The sequence below is a fragment of the Phyllostomus discolor genome, chromosome 6 (genome assembly GCF_004126475.2).
Source record: "Phyllostomus discolor isolate MPI-MPIP mPhyDis1 chromosome 6, mPhyDis1.pri.v3, whole genome shotgun sequence".
Lineage (NCBI taxonomy): Eukaryota > Metazoa > Chordata > Mammalia > Chiroptera > Phyllostomidae > Phyllostomus > Phyllostomus discolor.
Window position 1 is genome coordinate 86,660,643 of NC_040908.2, and position 27,428 is coordinate 86,688,070.

Consider the following 27,428-nt stretch of genomic DNA (forward strand, 5'->3'; position numbering starts at 1 on the left):
ACTTTAAAAAATTCTTTTATGAGCTTCATTGGATGTTGTATTGACATATTTAATGCCATTTAATCATGAAGACTGAAATGAGATCACCATTTTTTCTAGATCTAAAAAATAAAACAAAGAGAACATGTGCAATTATTTTTATATAAAGACAATCCATAGAATGAAGAAAAATTGTTCCAGAATAAAGAATTCATATCAATTAAGTAGGCAATGCAATAGAAAATGGGAAAATATCTGAATAGGCATTTCTCAAGAGAGGCCATTCAAATAATGTACAAATACATGAAAGATGATCAGTTTCACTGGCCACCAGGAAAGTGCAGATTAAAACCACATCCCAGAAGAATGGTTAAAATAAAAAAATATCAAAGATACTAAGTGCTGGTAATGATGGAAGATAACCAGAACTCTCATCGATTGCTGGTGGCAGTATATATTTATACAACCACTTTAGAAATCTGATTTGTAGCATCTACTAAAGCTGAATATCTCCAATATTTGTTTTTTAAAAATATATAACATTTTAAATTCTTATGATTAAAACACAACCTTTTATAAAACAGCAGTATATATCATTATGGTATAGAAGAAGGAACCCTGAATTAGAATGTGGTGGACCCAAGTTCTAACTACTTTTCATCCTCTTCCAGCTGGTTGAACTGGGCAAGTCTGAGACTCAGTTTCTGCCCTCTGGGATTAATACTTTACCTGCCTCAGGGCAGAGGGATAAATTCTAATTGCTTGGGTCCTTTCTAACTCTTATATCTAGGACCCACCACCTGCTGGTACTAGTAAAGTTCTTAAAGTGCTGATGATTATGCCACCGTTTATTTCCACCCTTTGCTCTGCAACGTTCAATTATAAATATGGCCCTAAATATACAATAACAAGTTTCAATGTATGTAGCTAAGTACAATCTCAGTGCTGTAGCTCATAATGATACCTCACCTTATCTTTACCCCCAAATTGATCTCTTGGTTTTCTTGGGGTTTGTTGTTCTGCAGCAAGGATGCTTTTCAGGAAATGTTCCATATTGGTGAAGAGGAGAAGATCTTTGTTTTTCTTAATGTACTGTAGAGAGTGTGGAGGACAGAGTTAATACTTTTGCTCCTATTTTTTTTAAGTATTTTTGGATCTTCTTAGCCAGAATGTGGACCTGACAGTACCATATGTAATTCTGCTTTTAAAATAAAACAAAACTTCATAGGTGGTGGCTGGCAGAGGACTAACATTCCAGCTCCATAACTATTGCTGTCTTGGCAAGTTGTTTCTATACTTCTAAGTCTCCATTTCCTCATCTGTAAGTTATACATAAAAGTAATGCCTACCTTCTAAGGGCATGGGGAAGATGAAATGAGATGATGCACGTAAACCTCTTAGCAGAATCTCTGGCATGTGACAAGTGTGTAGTAAATGTTTGCTATTATCTGCCTTATAGTTAGCTCTGGTAGATTGGAATGTTTGAAAATTTAGCATCAGGATCCATATAAATCTATTTATTCATTAACATAGTAAATATATCAAAACCCTACTATGAGCTGGGTACATGGGCTTAACATATCAGGAAACAGGGCAAACATCTCTGTTCTTGTGGAGCTTACATTCTAGCAGGGAAAGAAAAGTAATAAGCAACAAGCATATGTAAGTAAATGATGTAGTATGTTAGGAAGTGATACAGACAAAAGTAGAGCAGTATAAGGGAAACCTGATGAACACAGGATAAAGGAGATTTGAAATTAAGATAGGCTTGTCAGAGTAGGCCTCACTGAGAAGGTGAACAAAGACATGAGGGAGGTAAAGGGGCCAGACATTCTTGGCCTCAGCACTATTGACATTTTGGGATGGATAGTTTTTCCTGTTTGTTGTGAGGACTATCCCCTGCACCATAGCAGTATGCCAGGCCTCTGCCCACTAGGTGACAGTAGCAGCTCCCTTCCCAGAGTCAGGATGATTAAAATGTCTCCAGACATTTCCTAGTGTCCTCTGGGAGAAACTCTGCTCCTGGTTAAGGACCACCACCTTAAAGGAAAGGGTGTTGCAGGCAGAGGGAACCCTTAAGAGGGGAGTGAGGGTCTGTAGTGTGTCTGAAGAATAGCAAGGAGGAAAGTGTGGTTGTAGTTGAGTGAATGAGGGGAAGAGTAGACGGTGAGGGGGTGGGAAACAAGGGGACTGGGCTCTTTTGGCTCTACTCTAAGTGAAATGGGGAGCCACAGTAGGATTTTGAGCAGATCCAATTTTCATTTTACAAGAGTCACTCTGGGTCCTGGCTGGCATAGCTCAGTGGATTGAGCATGGGCTGTGAACCAAAGCATCGCAGGTTCGATTCCCAGTTAGGGCACATGCCTGGGTTGCAGGCCACGGCCCCCAGCAACCGCACATTGATGTGTGTGTGTGTCTCTCTCTCTTTCTCCCTCCCTTCCCTCTCTAAAAATAAATAAATAAAATCTTTTTAAAAATCATTAAAAAAAAGAATCACTCTGACTACTCTGTTGAGAATAGGCTGAACAGGCAAGGCTAAAGAGACAAGGCTGGACTCAGGGAGACCAGGTAGCATTGTAGTGATCCAAGCAGATGAAGGTGGATTGTACCAGCTAGTAACAGTGTTGGCAATGAGAGGTGTTCAGGTTCTGCATATATTCTGAAGTTAGGGCAACAGGGCTTCCTGGTGGGTTGGTTGTGGGATGTATACAACAGAGAGAGACAGAGGTTTCAAGGAACACATTGGCCTGAAAAACCAGAAGAACAGAGTTGCTCTTAACTGAGAAAATAGCCAGAGGGGAAGGGGGAGGGGACAGTGAGAAGAAGGGTTTTCAGGAACACATGGACATAAAGGACACATGGACAAAACCAAGGGGGAGGGCAGAAGCAAGGGAGGGAGGTGGGTTTGGTTGGGGTTGGGGGGAGTGGGAGGGAATGCAGACAACTGTAATTGAACAACAATAAAATAATTTTAAAAAGGTTTGAGCAGCGCAGATTTAGAAATAAGATAGGTTTGGGGCATGTTGAGGTGGAGATACTTGTTAGACATCCATGTGCAGATGGCTAGTAAACATTTGGAAACAGGAGTTGAGCTAGAAGGTTGGGTTGGGGCTGGAAATAAAAACTGGAGAGTCATTGACCTATGGATGGGATTTAAAGCTGAAGGCTGGATAAGATCCCCAAGGGGAATGAATATAGGCAGAGAAGAGAAGAGGACAGGACATAACCCTGGCCCTGTAACATCAAGAGGCCAGGGAGAAGAGGAGGGATCAGTAAAGGAGACTGAGAAAGAACAGTCAGAGAGGTAGGAGGAATACCAGAAGAGGCCTGGTGAAGAAAACGTGTGGGGAGAAAGTGGTCAGATGTGTCAAAGCGTCAAATGCTGCTATTAGGTGAGGACAGGGAACTGACCATTCTCTGCGATCTGTGGGAGTTACAGTGTAGCAGAATTCCATGGTCTGGGTGACCAGCACCACCATCAACATCAACAACCACAGAATAAATCTCTGGCTCAGTAACTAATGAAGATTTGGTTGCAGACAAATGTATATGGAGCATATGTTTAGGAGTTAAGAGATCTAGAACCTAGATCTGCCACTACAAACAGCTTCATGATTTTGGGAAAATTGCTGAATCTCTTCTTTAGTCATGACATGTGACTAAAAATATGTATGTTACTTATTTTCCAGGATTTCTGGTTAGATCAAATAAGACAATATATGTAAAAGTGCCTTGAAATTTATAAATTTTTATATAAGTAATGAATAAAGATATGCTCTTGTTTATAACTCAAGAATTAATTGCCCTTTAATGAAGGATAATACTTTTAAAATCATAGATGTAAATTTTATATTTCATTATTAATAGTTAAAAAGCTGAGACAATATTTTTATAAAAGTACTTTAAATAACAGTATTAAGAATATGATTGTGTAGTTTGCATAGAAAATAGCGTACACTATAATTTTGGATAAATAGGCTATACTTGTGCATTTGAATTTAGTCTCTGGGTCTCCATGAGTTTTACAGGTAGAACTCCATTTGCTAATAATGTGTTAGTGGGACATGAAGTTAAGTAACTGGAGTCACATTTGCAATCAATCCCTATACATGATTCAAAGGGCCAGGTACACACCATCTTCCCTGTAGAATACAGGATTTAAAAAATATTGTCAGATGTGGTTTGAGAAGCAGGCTGAGTGTCAAGGCAGTATACCGCCTAGGGAGCCAGAAGTATTTGAAAAGGTCATGCACTGAGCCATTTACTCTATGATGAAGTCAGTTTTAATCAAGACCATGTGCTATACAAATGAAAGTTAGTTACCTCTTCTGATGACTCTGGCTCCAGGTGAGACTCATGCTTCCTTTCTATGAGTTTAGAAAGAAGATCTCTTTCTCCTTCAGAGATGGGCTGCTCTCCCAGAAGAATAGCACTGATGCTTTGGTCCAGCTCACTGTCCCAGGAAACTGCTGACATTTGAAGTGTGATAGAGAATGCTTCCCTGAAATAGGCCTTCAACCCCTGATCAAGGAGAAAGTGACGGGGGCAGTTCAGTACTGCTTCTAGGCAATTGCTATTAAATCTTAAAATAATAGTTGAAAGAAAATGGGGCTTGGAATTTTTCATCTTGCCCTCACCATGGGTTATTATTGTCATTTGCAATTATGGTGAGGGTTATGTGTTGACAATGAAATAGCCACAGCAAGCTGTCCTCATAGGAAGACAACTTCTCTCCAGAATTCACACAGGGTGGTGCATGCCTTTTGTCATATGCTGCCACAGGAAATTTGATCATGAAAATCCTTCTGGCTTGGCAGTAGGAATCAAAGGCCACCAATAGGACTTCAGTAGATTTGAAATGTTGCGAAGCTTATAGCATTTATTATCCTGGGAAATAAATGCTATGTTTATTTCCAAGGATAATAAATAAATGGGAAATAAATGCTAATAAATGGGTCTGAGTCACAGAGAAAGAGGAGCAAAAAGCCCTGTGCATGTTATGAATACCTTGTAAAATGACCTCAGAAAGGCGGGATTGGAGTCTTGGTGGAAATCATCCTCAGTGATGTGGGCCAGGCAGTGAATCAACAGTAGAATGAAACTTCCCACAGATGCCAAACACTCTCTCTTAACAAACAGTATGTGTTCATCATTCTGAGTAGAGAAAGTACCCGAACACAGAGATATCAACCTCAGGGAACATTTCCACTGCCTCTATGTTTTTCTAGTTTTATATAGTCTGAAATAACTTTTGAAATCATAAAGTCAGGTACTCCTGGGCTTAATGGTAATTCCTGAAGTGAATATTCAGAAGACAAAGTAAAAATTATTTTTAATTCAACTCTCTGAATAAGTCATTTTATCTACTATCTCCCAAAATTTATTTTACTTAGTCCATCTTACAGAAAAACTATTGGAAATTCAGAGCAAAATTACTCAAATATGTTTTTTTCTTTCTTTTTTAAAATCAATGTCCTCTAGTCACTGCTTCCTTATGCAATGGTTCTCAGACTTCAGTCTGAGTAAGAATCACATGGGAGTGATTCTACTCTTGGAGCCCATCCCAAAATTTCTGGTTCTGTGGGCTTTAGGTGGGGCCTCGGCATTTCCATTTTTACCAAGCTCCCCAAGTGGTTGATGCAGGAGGCACAGACTGAGGATCATTGTCTTACAGGACTCCCAGGCTCTCTTTGTCTTTCATGCCCTTATTGTAGTCAGATTCTCCTAATGGATTTGAAATAAATCCCTCATTCATTCTCTTAAGAGGCAGTAGGTTGCATGGAAAAGCCTTAGGTGATTTGGAGTCAAGACAGTCTGAGATCTGTCCCTGCTCAGCTGTGGGTGGCAGCAGACTAGTGGTTAAAAAACTTGTTTGGGTCAAATATACCTGGCCTTAAGTTTTGACTCTTGATGACACTGTGGACAAGTTCCAGGCCTTAGTTTCCTAATTTGTAACATGTATATAACAAGAGTACCCACCCCTGAGGGGTGGCTTGCTACAAGTTGTGAATGAGGTAATGCATGTAGGCACATGGCCAATTGCATGGCACACAACACTCAGTGAATCCCATCAGTACAATGGAATTAAAGTCTTGTCTACTTCAGAGACAGCTTTGAGGATCACATGAAGTAGTGCCTGGAGAGCACCACAGATGAATAGGTTTTGATCTTACTAATTCCCCCAACAACCTACTAATCAAATATAAACCATTTCCTAGTCCTCTGACATTCATTAGCAGTTCCTCCTCTCACAATCCGTTTACCAATGTATTGTCATTAGTGTTTAAGGTCTGTATACAGTAGTTTAGAGTTTCCACCAAGGCACTGCCAATCTACATCTTTGATTAACTCCCAGGACAGGCACAATTTAGATCCCTTTATGTGGAAAGATGCTGATTGTGCATAATTACCTGAAGTTGGAACCATGAATCTTATGAGAAACATGCATCTGGAACCACTGGCTTTGACAATGATAGAGATTCATTAACGGGCATAAAGCCATTAGGATTCCCTGGGCATAAGCCAGGACATATTCAATTCAGTGATTAGAGAAAGTTCTTAATAGTGACATCTATTATACCTTAGCTAAATGACATATTACTAAGGGAGAATGCAATATGTCAAGTTGAGAGAGAAAATGTCTTATATTTTTTTTCTCTATCTTTACACTATACCCTAGAATTCTAAAACCCTACATTTGGGACTCAATTTTCAGCACCTGATAGAAGAAGGAACCTTGGAAGGCATTGTCTGAGCTTTCCATGGCAGGGAGACAAGAAGCAATCTGCAGGGTAACTTCTGGAGTCTGAAAAGAAAAAAAGACAGAAGAAACAAAAACAAAACCCATCATTTTGTTAAAAAATTATCATGCTACATAACACCACCAAATCGATAGGAAGTAGATGCATTGGACATCAATTTAAATTATAACAGGATAAGTTGATTCAGTATACACTATAGGAAAGTGGAAATAATTTTTAATGTGTTATATATTTATGCCAACTACAAGAATTAGTTTACTACTTCTAAGTAGAGGTAGGCTAGAGTGGCATCAGGGCTCTCAGACCATGATGCCTGGATTCTAACCTGGCTCTAACCTTTTGGTTGTGTGATCTTGGGTAGTTTTACTCAACCATTGCGTATCTTTCCCCCTTAACTTAAAAATGAGAAAAACATAATAGTATTAATATCTATGTCATGGAGTTTTTTGGTGAAGATTAAAAGAGTTATTTCATGCAAATTATTAGAACATTTTCTGACATGTATGGAGTGCTTAATTTATTGCATTACTAATATCATTTGAGAGATTAGACTTTAGATTGGTAAAATAACTCCTATCTCCCTTAAAGGAGAGACTAGAAAATTCCCTGCTCTAGGTACTTAATCCTAAGGAATATCCATCACCTCAAACCCTCCTTCCTGGTCACCCTGGTTTTCTTGGCTCCGATGGTGACTGCACAACAGAGGGGTGAGAAACCACACTTACATGCAGCTGGGGGATGAGGAGGTGCAGGATGGAGAGGCCATACTGGTAAACCACAAACTCTCTGCCAGAAAGGTCCATGGGTTGCACAGTTATCAGTTCTTCCTTTTCTATTCTCTGAGATTTTGGAAGATCTTGCAAAGGGACTTTTGGGGCTACAAAGATCAAGAGAAACCAGCAATGATTTCACTGATTTCTATACAGTAATGATATACTAACAACAATGACCACAACACAGTTCATCTTAGGAAAAGTTCTATGTCTGTCCATCCATCCATCCAACCACCCATCCATCATCCTGTGGTATGTGTGCACTGTAACTCAGGCTCTCCCGCCCATCTCCATGGAAAAGTGGTTGAGTCTCATTCAATAGGAACAGAGGAGCCATAACAATAGAGTGAAGGTTCCAAAAAAATGGGAACAGATTTTCTTTAATTTCATAAGGTTGTTTGAGGTATTAAATGTATTGCATTTAGAACAGTGTCTGGTGCACAGCAAGTACTCAGTAAATGTTAGCTATATTGGGAGTATTCTCCACAAAATTGTCTCTAATGGGCCTTGGTCCTTTAAACATTTTTTGTTGTCATTTTGTTTTTGAGAGGACAATGACAAAAGGCATGGGTAGCATGGTGTGGGAAACAATGATGAATGATGAGTCAGAAGACCTGAGTTTTGGTCTAGGTTCTGTAAGACCCTGGGGAAGACACTTCTTTGAACATCAGTTCTCTTATCTACTTAAAAAATAAGTTAATAACCTTACACTGTCTTACAAGGCTTCTGAGAGTAAGCAAGACAGTGTATTTAAATTTGTTTTAAACATAATAAAGTCAGTGTAATTGTAAGACAAAGGAGGTTGAAGTAGTGGTGGGAGCTCTTGAAGGAGAGGCTATCTCTATGCCTATCTTCTTATTAGTTTCCCCCACAGGTTGACAGAATTAATTCTAAGATTGGGCATGTTCTGGGGTCAGCAAACTGTTTCAGAAAGGGTCAGAGAGTAAATATGTTAGGCTGTGCCAGCCAAGAGGCAAAATTGGGGTTTAATTGTTCCCTATCATCATGTGACCTCATTCTCCTATAAAACCTTCCCCTGCTTCTTTGATACACAGTGATCTGCCTTCCCGGGAACTCACCAGAATACAGGGTCTGCATCTCCCTTTTGGCACTGCCTTTATAGTGTGGACAGTTTGTCCTATGGGAAGCAGGTTGAGAGCACAGGCTCGGGGGTAAGACTCCCTGGGATTGAATTCCAGCTGAACTCCTCATTAGCAATCTAATTTTGACTACTTGCTTGAGTTATTCAGAAACTTCATTTTCCTTATCTATAAAATGGGTAATGGTATCCAGTTCACTGGGTTGTTGTAAAGATTAAATGTGCTAACATATGCCAAGATTTAGAATAATAGCACATGGCATATTGTACAGCACTCCATAGAAATGTTATTCTTCTTTTGACTTTTTTTTGCAATTATTTACAAGTGTGAAACCATTTTTAGCTTATGGGGCCTACAAAAAACTGATAGAAGTCTGGAGTTGGCCTGTGGGTCATAGTTTGCTGACCCCTAATCAAGTTCAAGGATGTCCATGGAGTTGTACTTAGCAGTGGCCTACATCATAGTCAACTGAAAGAAAGGTACTCATTTTCCATTACTCCTCTCTTACTTGGGAGATGGGTGAGTTGGAATAGACCTGACTCTTCAGGGCAGGCCAGCCACATTCTGGTTTGACTCACAGTTCCAAGGGGTGCTATTGGTAATGTGTTCTGGGGTCCCATTTGGGGGACAAGGTCTTCTCTCTCTTTGTCTCCTCATTCTGTATCCCTGTGTCTCACATTGTTTTTTTACATTAATTTCTCATGACATGTGGCTAACTGGAATGAGATAGAATCCCAAAATTTAGATTTAGTGTTTAGTGGGGCTGTAAAGGGCCTTTAGGAATTCCCTTTGGAGAATCGGCCAAATTATTATTACAGTGGACTTTGATTCCCATTTGTTATTCCTTATATGGAAAAGTCCCTTGGGAATCTTAGGGTGGGGTGGGAAGAACAGGATGATTGACAAGGCAGGATTCTGGGGGCCCTAGTCCCTGGGGGTTATACCACTGATTACCTTCAGTGTGCCATGATACCTCCAAATGGGCTACCAGGAAAAGGTGGTTACCTAGTTTGTGATGCCCTTGTCCTTGCAGTTCAGCTCCCTCTCTGTAGGCTTTGGGTTGGATGTCTAGTTTCTTGAGGACAGAAAAGAGGGGTGAGGTCAACATAATGTCAACCTTATCTGCATCTGAACAGAAGGGGAGAAAATAACTGTTTAAGTAAGGGCATAGAATTGTGGCCAAAGTCTAGAAGAGCCAGACATGGCATCAGGTATGACAGACGGTCTCTGAGATGGCCCTCATGATCTCCCCATGTGTATCCATTCCCCTGTGTAATCCCCCCACCTTGAGTGTGGGTTGGATCTGTGGTTCACTTCTAATGAATAGAGTAAATCAAGGGTGATAAGATCAGCATACAAGACTGTGGCTTCCTTTTTTTTCTTTTGCCCTTTCTCATTTGCTTGCTCTTAAGGAAGGTGACTGCCATGTTGTGAACTGCCCTATGAAGTCCATGTGGCAAGGAATTGAAGTCTCTGGCCAATAGCCAGTGAAGACTTGAGGTCTGCCAACAGCCACAGGAGTACTTGGACTCCCCAGTTAAACCTTGAGATGACTTTCAGCCCTGGCCTGATCCCTTGATGTAGCCTGTATAAGACCCTGAGCCAGAGGCTCCCACCAAACTGCACCTAGATTCTTGAGTCACAGAAACAGTGAGGTAATAAATATTTGTTGTTTTAAGCCACAGAATTTTGTATTACTTTTTTATGCAGCAATGTATAATACATTGGGTTTCTCTATATTCTTCCTAAAGAACTACCTTGGCCACACTCTTATGGTGCCTGAAGCCCTAATTGTAATGTTAAAACTTATCAAAACATAACCAAGACTGGCAGCAGCCTTACCTGTTCCTGGCCTCTGGTCCTCCAACCTGAGACCTTGGCCTTGAGCTTCCACTATCGCTACAGTGAGCTTCTTCAGGAATGGGATCAACAGTGAGCAGGCAGCCACCTGGCCCCTGAGAGAAGTGGTGACTGATCCATAAAACCTGTTTCCAGGGTAATTCTCCAAACACACAGGGGTTCCTGAGGCAACAATCTAGGATGAAATAGAATTGAGTTGTGTGCTTGGTTCATACCTGTCCTGCGTGGCTTCGTTGGCAGCTTCCCTCTGAAACCCCCATCAGAGGTGGACATGCAGATCTCCTGGGCCATGTCCAGAGGTCAGTACCTGGGTATGCAAGAGCTGGAGGTGGCTCAGCTTCCGTTGGTACTGCAACTGACTGAGGGCCCTATCCAGGAAGCTCTGTCTCTCCCTCACTGCTGCCTGAAACTCATCAGAGAGATGTTGAACCACCTAGAACTCAGGAAATGTAATGCCCAAATTAAAATGGAGCTTCTTTCTCTTTCCTCCCACGCCCTTCCCAGCCCATCCACTGTGTCTTGGGCCCACCTATCCCTGAGTATTACATCACCCTGAAAAGCCACATCTGATGACGCGGGAAGTTGTGCTCTTTCCACATGGGTCTTCTTGTTAGCCTCTGAGCCTCACCTTCCTGTGACGGTTCCGATGGTTCCAGACCTGTGGGCTCTGCTCTAGCCATATCTCCTTCTCCTGGCCCTGCAGGTGGCCAACTGCTTGTCTGAGCTTTTCTGCTGCCTGTCTTAAACTCTGCAGGACTTTCCAAAAACCCAGTGCCACCTGTGCCTCCTGTTCCCACTCCTCTCTGTCTACTGCAAGGACAGAAAAAAAAAAGGCTGCATGGTAGTGGCCACCTCTGGAGGTAGGAAGGAGAAGAAAAGACAGTAGTTTGTCGGAGTCAGGGGGGCCTGCCAGCTCAGAACCAGGGCTGGGCTGGGAGCCAGGGAAGTGAGCACATTCCCAGGGCAGAAGGCACTCCTCACTGGGCAGCCGTGGATGGTAGCACCCCTCCCAGAAGGTTTCTTCTTTGGCAATCTGGGCCCAGGGGATGCTTTTGCACCTTGGGATAGCAGGCCCCGCTCCGGGCCGTTGTGCACGCTCAGGGCTCTGGCTCTCCTTTGGGTCTCCTGCAGGCAGCAGGACTCCAGGGCCACACAGGTGTCCTCAGCAGCCCTCAGCTATACAGGACAGGAAGCACAAAAGATTGGGCCATAGAAGGGAAAGCAGGAACTCTGGGGTAGCTGGGTCATCTCATGTTGGCCCCTCCTCCATCTTGCTGAGACACTCAGGTGTGACTGAAATCTAAGGCCTGGATCTGCAGAACATTGGAACTTGTCTGTCCTGAGATGGGGGTTGCATTTCTGTGGTCAGAGGAAGAGGAGGGCTCCACATTTCCAAGGGTAAGGTATTCGGTCTGGGCTGACAGGTGGGTGGAGACTGTGAGGTGGTGCTTCTGACTCACCTGCTGCCTGGCATCTTTGCCTGGAGTGGAGAGGAGCTCCCGGCTGAGGTCCCCCAAGTGTTCTGCTAGCTGCATCTCTTCCTGCTCCTGGTGGTGCCAGTACTGCTCCCGGGCTCTCAGCTCCCGTTCCAGGGTGTCCAGCTACCACATTCAGTTTGTTTAGTGCTCATAAGCTATTTCTCCTCATAGCCCCATGTGGTTTGGCTGAAGATCCCCAAAGCTGCTAAAGATATGGCCGTCCCCCACCCTGGGCATTCATGACTAAACTTGGTGAAGCAGTTGACTCGTTTGTAAATGAAAAAATAATAATGATGAACCTTCTGCAAGCTCCCAGGTCCACCTTCCTCTCTTCTAATACCTGGATTCCCCAGAGTCATCTGTCCCTCTGCTCTCTTCCCACCTTTTCCTTGAGAGGCCAGGGGAGACAGGCACATGGCTGTGGGAAACTGTTCTCACCTCCTCACAGGGCCCCTTCATTTTCATCTGTGAAACTGAGTTGGGGCTAGAATTTAACTTTCTTGGCTTTTAATGAGAACTTTTACAACATATCCATCTTTGTTTCTGAAGCTGTAATCAGACTGAATACGTATGTGAGGACCCTACATCATTCTTAGTTCCTGGAGATGTGCCAAGGGCTGAATTACTGCAACAGCCCCCTGACGGGCTTCCTGCTCATCTGGCGCAGCTCCCATCCATCCTCTGCACCACTGCCAGAGGGAACTTTCTAGAATGCTGATTATTTGTGCACTTACATAAGCACAGAGATGTCTGAGAGGAGGTGTGCCAATCTGTTGATAGAGACTGCATTTGTTGGGAGAGACGGGAGGAAAGGTGAGTGCTATCTGGCTCGTGAGCATGATGTGGGATGTTGATGGCAGATGGAGTGAGGAATGGGGAAGAAGGAGCTTTTGCTTCTTCATTTACATACTTTAAAAATGTAGTAGGATTGTGGAAAATTTATTTTCTTTTTGTATTTTTCCATATTTTCCAAATTTAAAGGTCTTAAAAATATTCATATCTGATCCTACCCCAGGTCTACTTAGAACCCTTCAATAGTTCCCATGGCTTTCATGAAAAGAGTCCTATGTCTTGGGCTCGGCCACATGCACAGGGTTGTTTCTGATTTGTTGCCTGCCTTCCTCATTGGCCTCACCTGCTGCCTTTGCCCCTACACCTTCCTCATTCTCCCAGAACATCTGTGGTCTCACTCCTGCCACCTTGGCACGTGCTAGTCCCTGAGGCCTTTCTCTGGTGCCTTCTTCAAGTCTCAGCCCAAGTGTTGCCTCTTTAGGGTACCTTCCTTGAATTCCCCTCCACGTGATCCATTTAGATGGCCCTCATCAGTGCTCCCTTAATACTGCTGGAAACTGTGATCACAGAAAGAACCTATGGCCAGTCAGTTCCCTGGGGGTAGGACCCCTGCCTAGCTGTCTTTCCGTCTCAGCACCTAACAGTGCGGGAACACAGAAGACTCTTGATGTGTAGTTGCTAAGTGGGTAGAACAAACTTCTCCTACATACCAGCCCCAGGTCTCTCACTCCCCGAGGCAGGGCCTCCAGCACCTGGACGATGGGCACCACCACTCCGGTAGAGGGATCTGTGTGAGCTCCAATGACAGGACCAGGTTCCCCAGTCAAGGGGTCTATGGCTTGAGCCCCAATTGAGATTGGAACAAGACCTGTGGGATGCCAAGCCCACCACTGGCTTTAGTAGCCAGTGATGGGGAAAGAAGGAAGGGGCAGTTACAGGAAGAGAGAAACATGGCTGGGAGGAAGCTAAGGAAGCCCTTAGAGCTCCTTTTACCCATTGAGGGCCTCTGAGCTGGATCTAAGTGCTTTCTGGTGGCCACAGACCCTGAAGGTGGGGCTGGGTGCTGAGTTTCAGCAGTGCTGGTATTTAAAAGGACCCAGTTTTCTCAGTGGGGATTAACGGCCTGGGATCCTTGGGTTCTGGAATCTCTGAACACTTTTATTCTGGGTTGCAACAGCCCTAGCAGAAGCATCAGAATAACCCATTTCTTGGCTCATGAGGGAAAGAATAGACTGGGTGTAGGTCTCCTGAGATTTACTGGGTTTTCTCTCCCAGGAATAAGTCACATTCCTAGGGCTTTCAGAGGCCCCACATTTCCTCCTACCTTTGCCAGTGGCATCTTCCATCGAACCTGCCAGGGGTGTGACATCAGTAGCATTTCTATCACATTCTATGCCCAGGATGGGCACCATGAGCCCTGAGCCCTCAGGGTCTGGAATCTCCATCCCATACAGGACTGGGACCCACAGCTCTGTTCCAGGATAGCACATCATTCCTAACACAGGGGGCAGGGGCACAGGGAGGAGAAGTTGAGGGTTAAGTACCACATGGAGGGTCTGTCCAGGTTCAAAGGGCTACAACCCTGACTGGAGCACCTTCTTGCCACTATTGCCATTGTTTCCTTTGGGGTCCAGCTTAGCAATTTAAATTCAGAAGGGAAGAACTAAACAGCCTCAGGATTTGGGGGAAGCAGAGAACAATTTCTAGGCCACATTGAAAAGGTGAAAGAAAAGAGGACAAACATTTGTGAGCACTGACCATGTGCCAAAGAGCCTGAGCTAAGAACTCCATATCAATTATATTTTCTTTGGTCCCACACTCAACCTGTAGAGTATGTATTTTAATCTTCACTTTAAATATGGTAAAACAGAGGCAGAATGAGGTTTAGTAACTTGCCCAAGGTCAAAGAGTTCATAGATAGTGGGGCAGTTCTTCAAACTGATGTCAGTTCTGACCCCAAACTGTGGATCTTTTTGTCATGCCCTGAACAGACAGAAGCATGGAGAAAGAGCTAGTGAAGTAAGCTCTGGGAAGGTGCCACTCCCACTTCCTGTCCCCAGCCTTCCTTGTGTTAGAGTGTGGGAGAGCTAGAGGAGTTGGGTGGGCTCCATTCCTGAGTGTCTTAACGGGAAGCTGAAGGCTGTTGTAGGAGTAAAAGTGAGGAGAGGACTCAGGGGACTTAGGCTTTAGGCCCGGCAAACGGACTGTGGCAACTCACTGACTCCCTGAAGTTCAGATTCCCCAATGTAAAATGGGTACCTGTTATGGTTTGGGGAGCCTATGGAATAAGAGAATATGCACTTTACAAACATAAAGTGTAAGACCCAATAACACTAGCAAGGGATTAAGGAACAGGGATACAGCCAAGTATTCATGGGGTCAGGCGTGGAATCACTGAATTCCTTCTTTCTTTCCCTGTATGGGCTACAGGTGTGAGGGGCTGCAGTCTGTCCCTGAGCTTACAGGCTGGGGGTCACTGAAGCACCAGGTCATTCTGGGCCTGGGACTTCAGGACCTGTCAGCGTTTGGCCCCGGTCGACATGTACCTATTTTGCCGCCACTGGCCTCGATGCCATGTGCTGTCTCCAACTGTCTCTCCAGTCTCCGAGCCTGCTGCAGGATATGGTGCAGGCTCAAGGCCAGTGCCTGTCTCATGTCCTTGATGGCAGCCTCCAGAAGCCCCTGTACCCTCGATACTGGCCTCTGCTGGCACCACTGGAGCACTGCAATCACTTGCCTCTGGGCCACCAGCACATTGGTGTCCAGCAGGGCCTGTGACCCTCCCATATGGGGCACTGTCTGGCCTTCCTGTTGGGAAGCCCCCTGGAGCCGGACTGTCTTCCTGCTCAGCGGCTCCACAAAGTTGTCACCAGGCATCATGAGGTTTCCGGAGGCATCTCGTAGCCCTCCCAGTGCCAGCACCTGACCTGAAAGTGGGAACCCGAGAGGTAGAAGCGGGAAGGGGATGCAACAGAGTTGCAGACAGGTGAGGCAGGAGGGAGACCCAGGGCCTGTGGGCAGAGTGAGTAACAGAGGAGGGAGAGAGCAGATGGGCAGTACACGGTGGTGGCAGGAAGAGAAATGATGCCCCCTCTTGGTGGAAAACATTGATTTAGGTCTATGGCAGAACTGGCTCAGTTCTCTTTTTCCTCCCTGGGGCACCGTACCTGAGATGAGGAAGAGGTGAAGGGAGCAAGGAAGGCAAGGGAAGGTGGGGAGAAGAGGCAGACAGAAGATGGTGGATGGAAAGGTGGGGCTGGGGGTGGAGTTTGAAGCCTGTACCAGAATACCAGGGAGCTGCAAGAGGGAGACTGGGGAGCCAGGCTGGCGGGGAGGAGAGGTGGGAGGACAGCACCGAGGGCTGTCAGGAGACCTGTGTTTTCATCCAGCCCGACTCCCAGGATTGGCGCGATGCCTCCTGTAACTGGATCCTCCATGGGGCCCCCCAGCTCTAGAGGAGCCAAGGTCTTGGTGAGGGGATTGCAGTATGTGCCCCCAAGAGTGAGCCACTGCCTTGTTTGGGGGTGAAGAGTCACAGCCAGCACAGGCACCTCAATGCCGGTAATGGGGTCTGTCATGACAGCTCCAAGCTGTGAGGTCCTTCTTGGCTGCAGGACAGGCAGACAGGTGGCTGGAGGGGAGCCTGTGGCAGGACAGGTGGGATAGGGCACATAGGGGAGGATGGGAGCTTCTGATGTTCGGACACCACCTGGACAAGGAGACAGGGAGATGTTGATACCCTTGGCATGCCAGCCTTCGTCCTTTCCCCTGCAGAGCAGGGACAGAGAGTGGCCTTGGGCATCTGCTTTCTTCACCTAGCTACTCCCTGCAACATGGTGCCCTCTGCAGCAAGAATGTTACAGTGAAGAAGGGGGAGAAGGCGTTTGTTGCTCTGTTAGTGACCAAGCCCCACTGTGCAAAGAGAGAGCCCTGCTTCCTGTGCTGTGCCCCTAGGGGACCCCAGAGGGCCCCAGTGAGCTCTGGGTGTGGCTGGGGCTACTAAGTTGTCAGAGTCTTACCGGAACTGAAGTCAGTGGTGGGCACCAGGGTAGCTGCCTGCAGATCGTATCCCAGATTCCCGGCCTCTGGCAGCACCCGCCCTGTGTCAGGGTGAATGAAGTAGCCAGAGGGTATGGACCCTCTGCAGCCGCTGGCTGGAAGCATTGAGCACTTGGGGCCGGGGACCTTCAACTTGGTGATGGGATTCACATTGATGTCATCAGCACCCCCTTCAGGGCTTGCTGAAACTGCAGGAAAGAAAAGGCCTGCTCAACACCCTATCCCTACCACACACACACATTCTGCCTCCAGTGAGGCAGGCCAGAGCTTGGATGGTGACTGGGAGGAGTTGGCAAGAAGCCCACCACAGCCCCCATAGCAGGTGATCCTGAAGGCAGGACTCCACATCGAAACATAACACTTGACACCATATTGCAGGTTGGTAGCAGCTGGAGAAGCCCTGGGAGATGGTGGTGTCCGATGTGATTGGGGAACTCCCTGAACTCAGCATACCCACAGGGTGCCCCAGGGGGTCCTTCTCCCACTCTCGCTTTCCAGGCAAGTCCAGCATTTCCAGATGTGCCCTTTTGCATTCATCCATCAAGCTTTTACTCTCAGGAAGCATTACCTTGCATGTAAAGCTATAATTTTTATAATTTGTGATGCTTTGGTTTGTTTCCTTCTCTGTTCCTCCCATTTCTGAGGCTCCCTATTTCTGTAACACAGACACTCATCCAGAGTACTGCACAGGAAGCCTCTCCCAATCCTGGGGGTTTCCACTTTGTTTTGTCCTCCTCCTCCTTTCCTCTTTTGCAGTGTCTTGGGTGTGGAACTCAAGGTTTTGCAGGACCCATCACCAGAACGCAGGGCCAGGTTTCCTGGGGCCCCTGGCTGAGGCTGAGCAGGGCTCACCTGGCTGCAGCAGCTCCGCCCCCGTGCCTGTGCCCAGGACACCCCAGGCCTTCATGCGGTGGCCCTCCTGCAGCAGGGCCCAGGACAGGTGGCTCAACACAGCGTCCAGCTGAGAGATTTCCCTGCAGTGACGAGGAGGGCTCATCAGGGGGAGGGACAGTTCCTAATGGGAACTGTCCCAAAGTGCACTTTGCTGTGCTCAGTTCCAGGGCCCCATGAAACCACACTCTTTCCTCCCCTGCTGCAGATCTCCCTAAGTCTGACTCAGATTCACCAGGTACACACCCTTCTGGGTTCTGCTCAGTCTGGGAGGACTTAGCGGGCCAGGAGCCTGTCTGTGCCTTCAGCAGCCGCTGAGCCGCCAGCAGTGCTGAGCAGAAAGAGGCCCACTGCTCCTGCCTGGCACGAAGGTCTTGGCGAAGGAGTTTCAGTTGGTGACTAAGGCTTGCTGCATACTCGCCAGCCAGGTGCCGCCTTCTCCTGGCCTCCTCCTCCGCAGCCCTGGCCGCCGCTTCAGCAGCCTGGGGTCAGAGATAACCCTGCAGGCTTACCTGCAGGAGCTACAGCTGCCAGCGGCCTCCGGGACCGGACACCCAGCTTCTGTTGGGAACTCCAGGGCATTCTGGGCAGGCATGCGAGCAGTGGCAAAGGGGGAGAGAAATCCCCAGGGGTGGGTGTGGGAGTGGGGCTAAAAATCCTGGGGTCTGGGAGCTGGAACTGAGGGGAGAGGTGCCCAAGAGAAAAATCCTGGGACTTAGTGAGGGCGGAGGAGAATCACATTTGGGCAAGGGACTCGTTGGGATGGCTTGAACACAGCCCGACCTGTTGATGTTTCTTCTCTGGGCTCCCCAGGGGCTGGTCAGTGGAGACGGGGGTGCCACAGGCAGCACTCCACAGCTGCCGGAGAGAGCGGGCTTCATTCACAAGTTTGAGGCAGAGGAGTTTGAGCTGTGACAGAGGGAGGAGTAGCTAGTGAACGCTTGAAGCCTCCACTTTCACTGCCTTGATCGCAGCGCCCCCTGCTGCCAGTCTGTGGAAGGACTCCAGGGGACAAAACGCAGGAGACACTTGGAAGGAATGGCTGAAGAGCAGCTGAGGCAGATCCTGGCAAGTTCCAGCTTACACATTCTATCTGGGGAATCCCTGGCCCAGTTTCCATACTTGGACTCCTAGTGTGTGCTTTTTGCTCCCAACGTGTACCACCTACTGCCTGAATCTGCTCACTCAGTTGAGCTACTGAGGACCAGGAATGGGGCTCTGAGAAGACACTTCAGAGGCGGCATTGATCTGAGGCCCTAGGTCTCATAAACTCCATCTTAAATTTAATCTGAAATCTATTCCCCCTCTCGTATACTCTCCTTTTTTTCTAATTCATTTAGGTTCCATGTCCCATGACCAACTCTCCCAGAGGTGAAGATTTCCAGTCCTGCTTGTTCTTTGAGCTCCTCCACTTACCTCTTCCTTGGTCTGGCTGAGTCTGGTGGTCACTGACAGAGACTGCCTGAGCAGGATCTCATAGAAGGTTTCTGTGTCAAACCACTCCAGGTCCACCTGGTCCTCGGCCTCCCAGCCTAGGCATGAATGGGAAGCAGGATTATTCTCCTGAAATGCAAATACGAACTTCCCTACAGATCCTCAATGGTCTAGACACAGTCTTGCTACTAAAAATGTGGTCCTTGGATGAGCACCTTTGGCTTTGTAGAGGAACTCATTAGAAGTGTAAAATTCCAGGCCCTATCCCAGCCCTATTGTAGCAAAAGATCCCTAGGTAGTTCGCCGTCACTCTGAAGCTTGAGACAAACAAATGAATTCCAGTGCTGGTGTCTGAGGACTGTACTTTGAGTAGCAAGGGTAGAAGGTGAAATGCCTCAGCATAACCTGCAATGTGTTCTACAATTCATTCCTTTAGGTGGTGGTACTGGTCATTTCCTAACTTGGTTACTTTGTACACGGTAACATTACTTTTCTTTTGGAAAGTTTGTATGTAGATGTCTCTTTCCCTGTGATACTGTGCATTCCTAGCATCTGGCAGTGTCTGGCTCTCAATAAATATTTGTTGAGCAAATGAATGATTAGAGAGGAATGGAGCAATAAGCAGTCTAGGAAGATGAACAAAGGAAACAGAAGCTGGCTTTGGATTTGGGGGCCCCTCTGAGATTCTAGCCCAAGTCTGTCACTCACCGTTACCTCCCTCAACCCTGGGAGTATCAGAGTCTTGGTGTGATCCACCTCTCCTCACTGATGTCATGCCAGTTCTTGGAGAAGTGTAGGCATGCAGGTTGTATCCTTGCTGATGCTTCCTGAAGGTGGGTTGGGGAGTGGCCTTTCGGGCCCAACTCAGGCTGTGACACTGAATCTACAGGACATGTAATAGGGCAATGTGAAAGAAAGCAGGGAGTGAGGGAGAAGTATCTGTTTTGAAGACTCTGAGAGGAGGAAGAGCCCCACTCAGCTGTGATTAGGGAGTGCCTCATCTTCTCTTGTTTGGCCCATTCTAACAGCCAATATATCTCTTTGTGAGATATATTTCTCCTCTCTAATTCATCTCAGTCTTCCACTTTATCACTAGAGTAAAAATAAAAATCTTACCCAGGGTTTCTGCCTTACTCAAAATTCTAATGGATTCCCAGTGCCTACAGGATAAAGTCCAAAGTTCTTAGAGGGCCCACAAGACCTTCCACAATTTGGTCTCTCCCCCAGTTCCACCCACTCCTATCCTTGCACCCCAAGCTGCGTTCTCAAGGGGCTCTGCTTGGTTCCATGAGCAGGTGAATGCCTTATTGTGCTTCTGTGCCTTTGCCCATAATACTCCCTTTCTCTTCCCCACCCCTCCTCCCAAGTGCATTACCCCCCACCGCCCACTCACCAATGCCTTTGTTAGTACAGGGACTGCATTCCTATATTCTTATATTTCAAGCCTCATTCAGGGATCACCTCCTCCAGAAAGTCTGTCCTGACCCCCCAGGGAGAACAGTCAGCTCCCTCCTTTGTGCAGCTGGGTCACTCTGGACACACTTTCACCATAGCTCTGCAGCACTTGCTGACATTTATTTGTTTCTGTGTCTATATTCTCCCTACTTAACTTTGCCCACTGGAAGCCTAAGGCTATACCTTTGTCACTTTGGCATCTTAGCAACTATTATAATGCCTACTGCAAAAGGGGACAAAAGACCCATTTACATGGGATTGGAGAGGTAGCTTAGTATTGTGATTAAGATGTCCCATGTGCAGCTTTACTCACCAAGAGAAGCAGGCAAAGTCCCAAGAGAAGGACAATCTCTCCCAGGACTCCTGGCCAGTCTGGCCTCTTCAGGGGGCTGGGGATTCTGGCGATGCCAGTTTGGATGAGATACCTGGGAGTTGTGGGGGCAAATGGCCCTTCTGGGAAGCACTGGCCCCCTGGTGGCAGGGTGCGGACGTACTGTATGGAAAGAAGTCTGTTCAGTCTTTGTCCCATTGTCTGCTAGGGACTGGCCATGGGATGGAGTGGGAACCCAGGCTTGTCAACACTAACTGAATAGTCCAGATTTTTGTGCAAACCTGGGGGGAGCAGGAGCTGGGTTTTACCTGGGAAATGACTTCATGTCAGATAACTGTCTGGGGAGCTGTCTGCACATTTCCAGGCTAGGGTAGCACAGCCTCTTAGAAGTTATGATAAAAGGCTGAAGTACTAAATTTTGCTCGTGACCTGGACCAGTGGTGGCATCATGAGCAGGTCACATGGGTAAAAGCCTGTGTAGACGGGCTTGGGATCTGTGCCTTCGAGATGAAAGGGGGCGGGGCCGGGGAAATGAGGTGGAAGGCTGTGAGAGACGACAGAAGTTCTGATGGCCTTAGCTACACACTCTTTTTTTATCCTCACGATCTTCCCCTCCTCATACATCACAGGTTGGGCTGCTCTGGAGCTGCCCCTGGGCATCTCCAGAATTACCTGTTAGGACTGAAACTCAGGGGGCACTCAGGACATCTCCCTCCCTGGAGATCTGCCTGGGATGGCTATGAGTCAGTATTTTTTAAACAGAGAAGAGATAGTGGGATAATGTCCTAAATGAAGCAAACCATTGTAGACAAACCATCTTCCGATGCCGATTGCTGCTCAGATGAAAGACATAGACCCCGGGCTGCTGAAACTGCTGCAGAAAGAAGAAGGGGCTTTGGTCGTGGAATGGGGCCTCCTCAGCCAAGGCTCGGAAGCGCCCCCAGTCAAACTCCGCCAGCGTGTTATAGAAGTGGCCCCTGGGGGTAGAGAAAGGTGGGGAGTGTGTTGTCTGTTGGAGGCGGCCGCAGGCACAGGAACATTTCCCCTCCAAGGCCTTGATGGTGTCGGGCCATGTCCTTTGGACACTCACAGGTCATACTCAGGGTAATGCTCACGGGTCACCAGGAAGGCCAGTGTATCATTGATTTGGAGGCATACTGTGGGGTTTGGGATGCCTGGATCAGGGGGTGACAGGTCCCCAAGGTATGTGGAGTTGAGGCTTGGTGACCGAGGATGGGTCAGATGTCCTTCCTTTGACTTTCCTGCATAAATTCAGAACATGAGGAAGAGTAGCCACTCTTCAGATGAATGTGTGCTGGGAGCTGGGACAGGCGGAGGAGGGAGAGGAAGGCAATAGATGTCCTTGGGGTTGGGGGGATGCTCACCTGCATCCTGGCCCGGGGACCTGGACTCCCTGAGGGGCAGGCCAAGGGCAAGCAGCAGTTCACAACCTGGTCTGGTCAGGCCCAGGAAGCCAGTCCCTAGAACACGACGGCTCTCCTGAACCTGCAGGGCCCTGGGAGAGAGTTTTTCTGGTACATGGATACAACTGACACTGTCCATCCCTGATCTTCATGTGGAAGGATTCAACTTTCTAAAACACTGAGGGACCAGAATCCACATGCACTTCCTGGGGAGCCCTCCTGGGGGAGGTGATGCCATTACCTCCCACCTTCTGTTTGCAGGGGCAACACTTACACCGGGCATGGACAAGCCTTGTGTATGTGTGGTCTCAAGCCATGGCCTCCTTCAGTCCAGCTCTCTTACCATCCATCCTGACCACGTACAGAGGGACAGGCTTCTGCCTTTGGTCCAAGTGGCAGGGATGGCCCACCGCGCGAGGGGAGGAAGGCTTGTCCAGAAGGTAAAATTCCTGGGAACAAGGAGGTCAGGGAGGTGAGGAGGGCACAGGGCTTCCTTGAGCCCCATCTGAGTATCCTGTTGGAGGGAGGTGGCGGGGGGAATAGGTCTAAGAGCCCCATGGGGAAGGGGCAACCTAGAGTCATGACGCTGGGTGCATCTCTTGCTCATGCGGGAAGGTTTCCATGACTGTTCCCTCTTTGATGAACATAATGACTTCTATAAGGAGTTCTACAGGATGCAATTAAATTGACAAAGGGGCTGTTTCTCTGGTACCAGACAGTGTGCCAGTGATGCGGTCAGTGAGCAGCAACTGGACCCCATGCACAAGCAACCACACATGCTCCCCCTTGGGAAGCAGAGGCCGAAGGTGCTGAGTCTGTGCTCCCAGCAGTGGCCCAACTCAGCAGGGGGTCAGACCCCAGGGCACATCGTACCTGGCTCTTGGTGTCTTCAGTGGTGGAAATCTGTGGGATGCCCTCAGAGCAGCTGAGCTGTAGGACATGTCTCTGCCCCTCTGAGCACAGGGGGTCACATGTTCCACTTGAGTGTTGTCCCCAGCACAGACAAAGCCCCAGGCCTGGGTCATAGCCACGGGCATCTCCTGGTGTGGCACACACCTGCACAAAGACTCTAGCTTCTTGGGGACACCTCCCTTAGGGAGGTTCCCAAGTTTCAGAGTGTAGCACATGGATCTCCATGTTTCCAGAAAGGGGTTAGTGGACCGAGCCCAGTGGCTAGGAGGTTGGGCATGCGAACAGGTGGCAGAGGGCCCAGAGGGCAAGGGGTGCAATATACCTCATGAGCGCAGTGGTCATTCCACTGATCCTTGGTCAAACATAGCCCCTCCTGGTTCCAGGTGGCTCCATCCTTGCAGCTCTTGTGTTCCCGCCTGACACAACCCCTTGGCTCTCCAGCATCTTGATGGCCCGGAAGGCAGGGGCACTGCCCGTCACTGGGCTGGAGGTTGGGGAGGGAGGAAATGCAGTTTCAGGTTAGGTGCAGTGAAACACATACAACCCTCGGCTGTGATCCTGCCTGAGATGGGCCAGAAGATAAGGGGAGGGGAGGGGAGTGAGGGATCAACAGGACTGGACAGCAGTCAGGCCCCAGGGGAAGGTCCCTGGCACATGCTGGTTAAGGGCTATTGCAGGCAGAAAGACTTGGGAATTATAGGAAAGGAAGAATTCACAGTCAAGGAAGAATTCACATACTGTTTGTTGGCTTACAGGAAAAGTTCAAGTTGGAAGGGGTTGGGCCCGCATGTGTTTTGGGAGTGGTCCTAGAGGAGAACAGCAAGAGTCTGCCCTTTCTTCTGAGTAGTGTTGCCAGATTTAGCAAATAAAAATACAGGGTATCCAGTTAAATTGAATTTCAGATAAATAATTTCTTAATATAAGTATGTCCTATTTAATATTTGAGACATACTTATACTATAAGCTTATCCATAATTTATTTGAAATTCAAATTTAACTGGGCGCACCCTATTTTAAATGGCAAGTCTATCCTCAAATTACTTGGAAACCTGAGCCAGTCCCCGTCAGGTTGAACCTGAGCTGAGCTTGACTAGAGACAAAAGCAGTTTTGGAAATGCAGCCTGTGCTTGGGTCCCACCGCCAGAGAGGACACACCTGGAACACGCGGCCAGGCCCTGGGCAGATGCACGCGTCCTTGCCTTCTTCTGGCTGCGTGGCCTCTGAGCCACAGGGAAAACAGGCATCCTGGCCGGGCCAGGGGTTGAAGAATCCTCGAGGGCAGCGGTGGCAGAAGGAGGTGTTGTGGGGACCCACTCTGGAGAGGAAAGTTCCAGGGGGACAGGAAGCAGGTAATGGGCCAGGACAGAGTCCACCTGTGGAGTGACAGTCCTTAGGAATTCAGGCTAACACTAAGCTCCCGGGAGCTGTGGGTCCTCAGGTCATTTCCCCATGAGCCCTAAGTGGATCCCTGACTGCTCTCCTCCCCGACGAGGGGCTTTCTGATCAGCCCAGATGTCTCCACACTCCTCTACTTTACCCCCAACTCTTTCAGAGCAAACTCAGCCCCACTCCCTACCTTCTGGACACCCTGGTTGGTCTGGCTCCTTTTCTGTACAGGGCGTCTCATCCCCACAGTTCTGAGGTTCCTCCCTGCTCAGGCATGTGGAGTGCTGGAAGGCAAAGCAGAAGAGAGCTACACAGGTCAGGGTCCCAAAGGGGAAAATCCTCACCTTCTGGACAGAGACAACAGTGAAAGGGAGAGAGGCAGACATGAAGGTGGGGGGAGGACAGGCACCAAGGAAGACCTTTGGGTACCTCTGGGGTCCAGATGGAGAGAGAGAGGAGCAGAAGGCAAAGACACAGTGACAGAGCAACCAGCACCAGGACAGGACAAAATCAGGACAGGAGAGACCACAGAGAGCTCTGGGCCTGGGGTCTGTATATAGAGAGAAATGCCCAGGAAGGCCAGCCTCTGCCACTCACAGGAGCTCCAGGAAACACTCAATGAATATTTCATGAGGATGAAATCTGAGACATGGATCTCTGGGTGGGTTTGGCTCACACAACTTAACTATGCTGCCTCTCCCCCATATACATTTTCCAGAGCAGCTGGTGTGTGTTGTGTGTGTGTCCAGAACTGGACTCTGGTGGCAAGGGACATTCCAGCTTTCTCCTTTTGCATGACAAAGCCAATGGGCCTCATTTAAGCACTTTGCATGTGCAAAATCCTGTCAGAGAGGTGCAAAGGGAATGAAACAAGGCTCCTGGCTTTGCTACACATTCAGCCAAGTTTCCATATGATTGTAGCATCAAAAAGGACCTTAGAGATCATTTAGTTCTATCTTCCCAATTTACAGATGAGAAGACTGAGACCAGAATGATGGAAAGTTTTACAAATACATGTAGACAGTCAAATGTTCTTAAAGAATATGCACACCTGAATTCCTGGAAACTGTAAAACAGCCACTGAGCCCTTGGACCACCACATGCCGCAACGGGTGAAGCCCACAGCCAGTGGAGAGAAAAGGGTGTGTTCCTGGCCTTGTTGTTAACTGTCTTTGGAAACTGGTTAATCAGTTGCCTTATCACTTGTAGAAATGTGATAATAAATAATACTACTTGGCTTTCTTCACAGCAGTTGTGAAAATCAGTCAAATATGAGGTGAGATACTGCAATACCTGGAAAGCCATAACTGCTAACTGAAGTAAGTGGTAATGGTGAGGTGTGGCTGCCAAGTGAAGGTGAGGATCTGAGGCTCTGAGGGCATTCAAGGCCACCAGGTTTGCAAGGGCAACTAAGAACTTGTTAATGAGGCCTCCGACTCCAGTTTTAATAGTCCTGGTTTGGGAGAGCCTTAAGAGAACTTGTATGACTGCACTCAGGCCCCAGTTTTGAAAATAACAAATGGTGTATCTGATTTTATTTGTTCCATGTAATTCTCCATATTTTCCTCCTGTGAATGACTTGTGACTTAGTTGCTTCTAAAAATAGATCCACCCATTCAGGACAAGGTGTCCCTCTACCTGAGGGCATTTCATTCATTCATTCATTCTACATTTACTTATTGTACACTTACTATGTACCAAGCTCTTTTTTGGGGCCGGCAAGACCTACAAAAATGTGCCACAAGCCCTGCAGGATTGTTGGAAGCTGTTTGTGGAGCTGAAGCTGGAAGAATTGTTGGGGTGCAGAAGTAAAGGCTCCCTACAGAGACATTTCTCAGGGGGAAGAAATTAAGATCCCTGGGAACCTCTACTCTGAAAACACATTCTTTGTATCACTGCTGTCCAAAAGAAATACAGTGTGAATCACATAGGTAATTCAAAATTTTCTATTAGCTATGTTATAAACAAAGATGGAATTAATTTTAATAATGTTTTATTTAACCCAATGTATTTAAAATATTACTTCAACATGTAATCAATATAAAAACAAATAATATGCACTCAACATTTTATTTTATACAAAGTCTTTGAAATGCATTTTATATTTCACAACTCATCTCTGTTTGGGTATCCGCATACCAAGTGCTCAGTAGCCCCATGTGACTAGGACTGCCGTATGGGACAGCACAGGGTGTTAGCTTCCAGCAAAGTCACTTCTCTGCAGGCTTCTCTAGGCTTGTGAGTGCCCTCTGCTCTGCATATCATCTCTGTTTTGTTCTCCTGAGTAGTTCAGTCATCCTGCCCTGTCTTTCCAGATGGTGGCGCTGTGAGCTTGCGGGAAACCGTGGTGGTGGTTGGCGATGCAGGTGTTGGGGCTTCTGCTGGAGAAAAGGAAAAGTAGTTGCAAGGGAGAATGTGTGCATGTGCGTGTGGTGTCAATTAGTATCAATACCTTAATTATTTTGTCAGAAATTAAGATAAACCTCTGTGAAATGTTTTATAACTGTTCTCCTAAAACTGTACTGTACCTACCGATCACCTGGGGATCTTTTATTTTTTTTATTTTAATTTTATGTTTTCTCTTTTATTTATATATTTTAAAGGTAAAAATTTTATATATTTAAGGTGTACAGCATGAAGATTTGACATACATACACAGTGAAATGATTACTATAGTCAAGCTAATTAACATATATCTGCACATAGTTACATTGTTTTTGTGATGAGAGTGCCCAAAATGTGCTCTCTTAGCATGTTTCCGGTATTCAATCGCTAGACTTATTTGTGTTACAT

General features: G+C 47.0%; 1 protein-coding gene across 5 annotated transcripts; it reads right to left on the reverse strand.

Annotated features, from left to right (window-relative positions):
- Window positions 1–33: 33 nt before the first annotated feature.
- On the reverse strand, window positions 34–25,707 carry LOC118501200. 5 transcript variants are annotated; one of them, XM_036028593.1, is made up of 31 exons: window positions 24,826–25,707; window positions 24,405–24,622; window positions 23,572–23,733; window positions 23,211–23,393; window positions 22,681–22,786; window positions 22,299–22,394; window positions 22,004–22,175; window positions 21,728–21,890; window positions 20,896–21,075; window positions 19,836–20,010; window positions 19,110–19,225; window positions 18,477–18,602; window positions 17,940–18,175; window positions 17,655–17,776; window positions 16,763–16,990; window positions 16,117–16,452; window positions 15,290–15,670; window positions 14,068–14,238; window positions 13,454–13,611; window positions 11,934–12,074; window positions 11,532–11,649; window positions 11,102–11,280; window positions 10,781–10,906; window positions 10,456–10,648; window positions 9,619–9,741; window positions 7,466–7,617; window positions 6,698–6,784; window positions 4,987–5,133; window positions 4,303–4,500; window positions 949–1,071; window positions 34–101 (listed from the first exon to the last, which is right to left on the reverse strand). In XM_036028593.1, the coding sequence occupies exons 1-31, from the start codon at window positions 25,019–25,021 to the stop codon at window positions 96–98; spliced, it is 5,118 nt and encodes a 1,705-aa protein (XP_035884486.1). In that variant the 5' UTR covers window positions 25,022–25,707; the 3' UTR covers window positions 34–95. The 5 variants fall into 5 exon arrangements, with proteins under 5 accessions (XP_035884486.1, XP_035884487.1, XP_035884488.1 ...); XM_036028594.1 differs by having other exon boundaries at window positions 11,102–11,283; window positions 16,763–16,984; window positions 24,826–25,706; XM_036028595.1 differs by having other exon boundaries at window positions 11,102–11,283; window positions 16,117–16,386; window positions 24,826–25,706.
- Between the last annotated feature and the right edge of the window lie 1,721 nt (window positions 25,708–27,428).

Bases quoted from the DNA above. Each gene is read 5' to 3' on its own strand.
- LOC118501200 (XM_036028592.1), bottom strand. From the start codon at position 25,021: ATGTCTGCCTCTCTCCCTTTCACTGTTGTCTCTGTCCAGAAGGTGAGG. The intron at 22,176-22,298 runs GTGAGCATCCCC...GAATTTATGCAG, and splicing joins GTCCCCGGGCCAGGATGCAG to GAAAGTCAAAGGAAGGACAT. The intron at 19,226-19,835 runs GTGAGTGACAGA...ATTCATGCCTAG, and splicing joins CAGGGTTGAGGGAGGTAACG to GCTGGGAGGCCGAGGACCAG.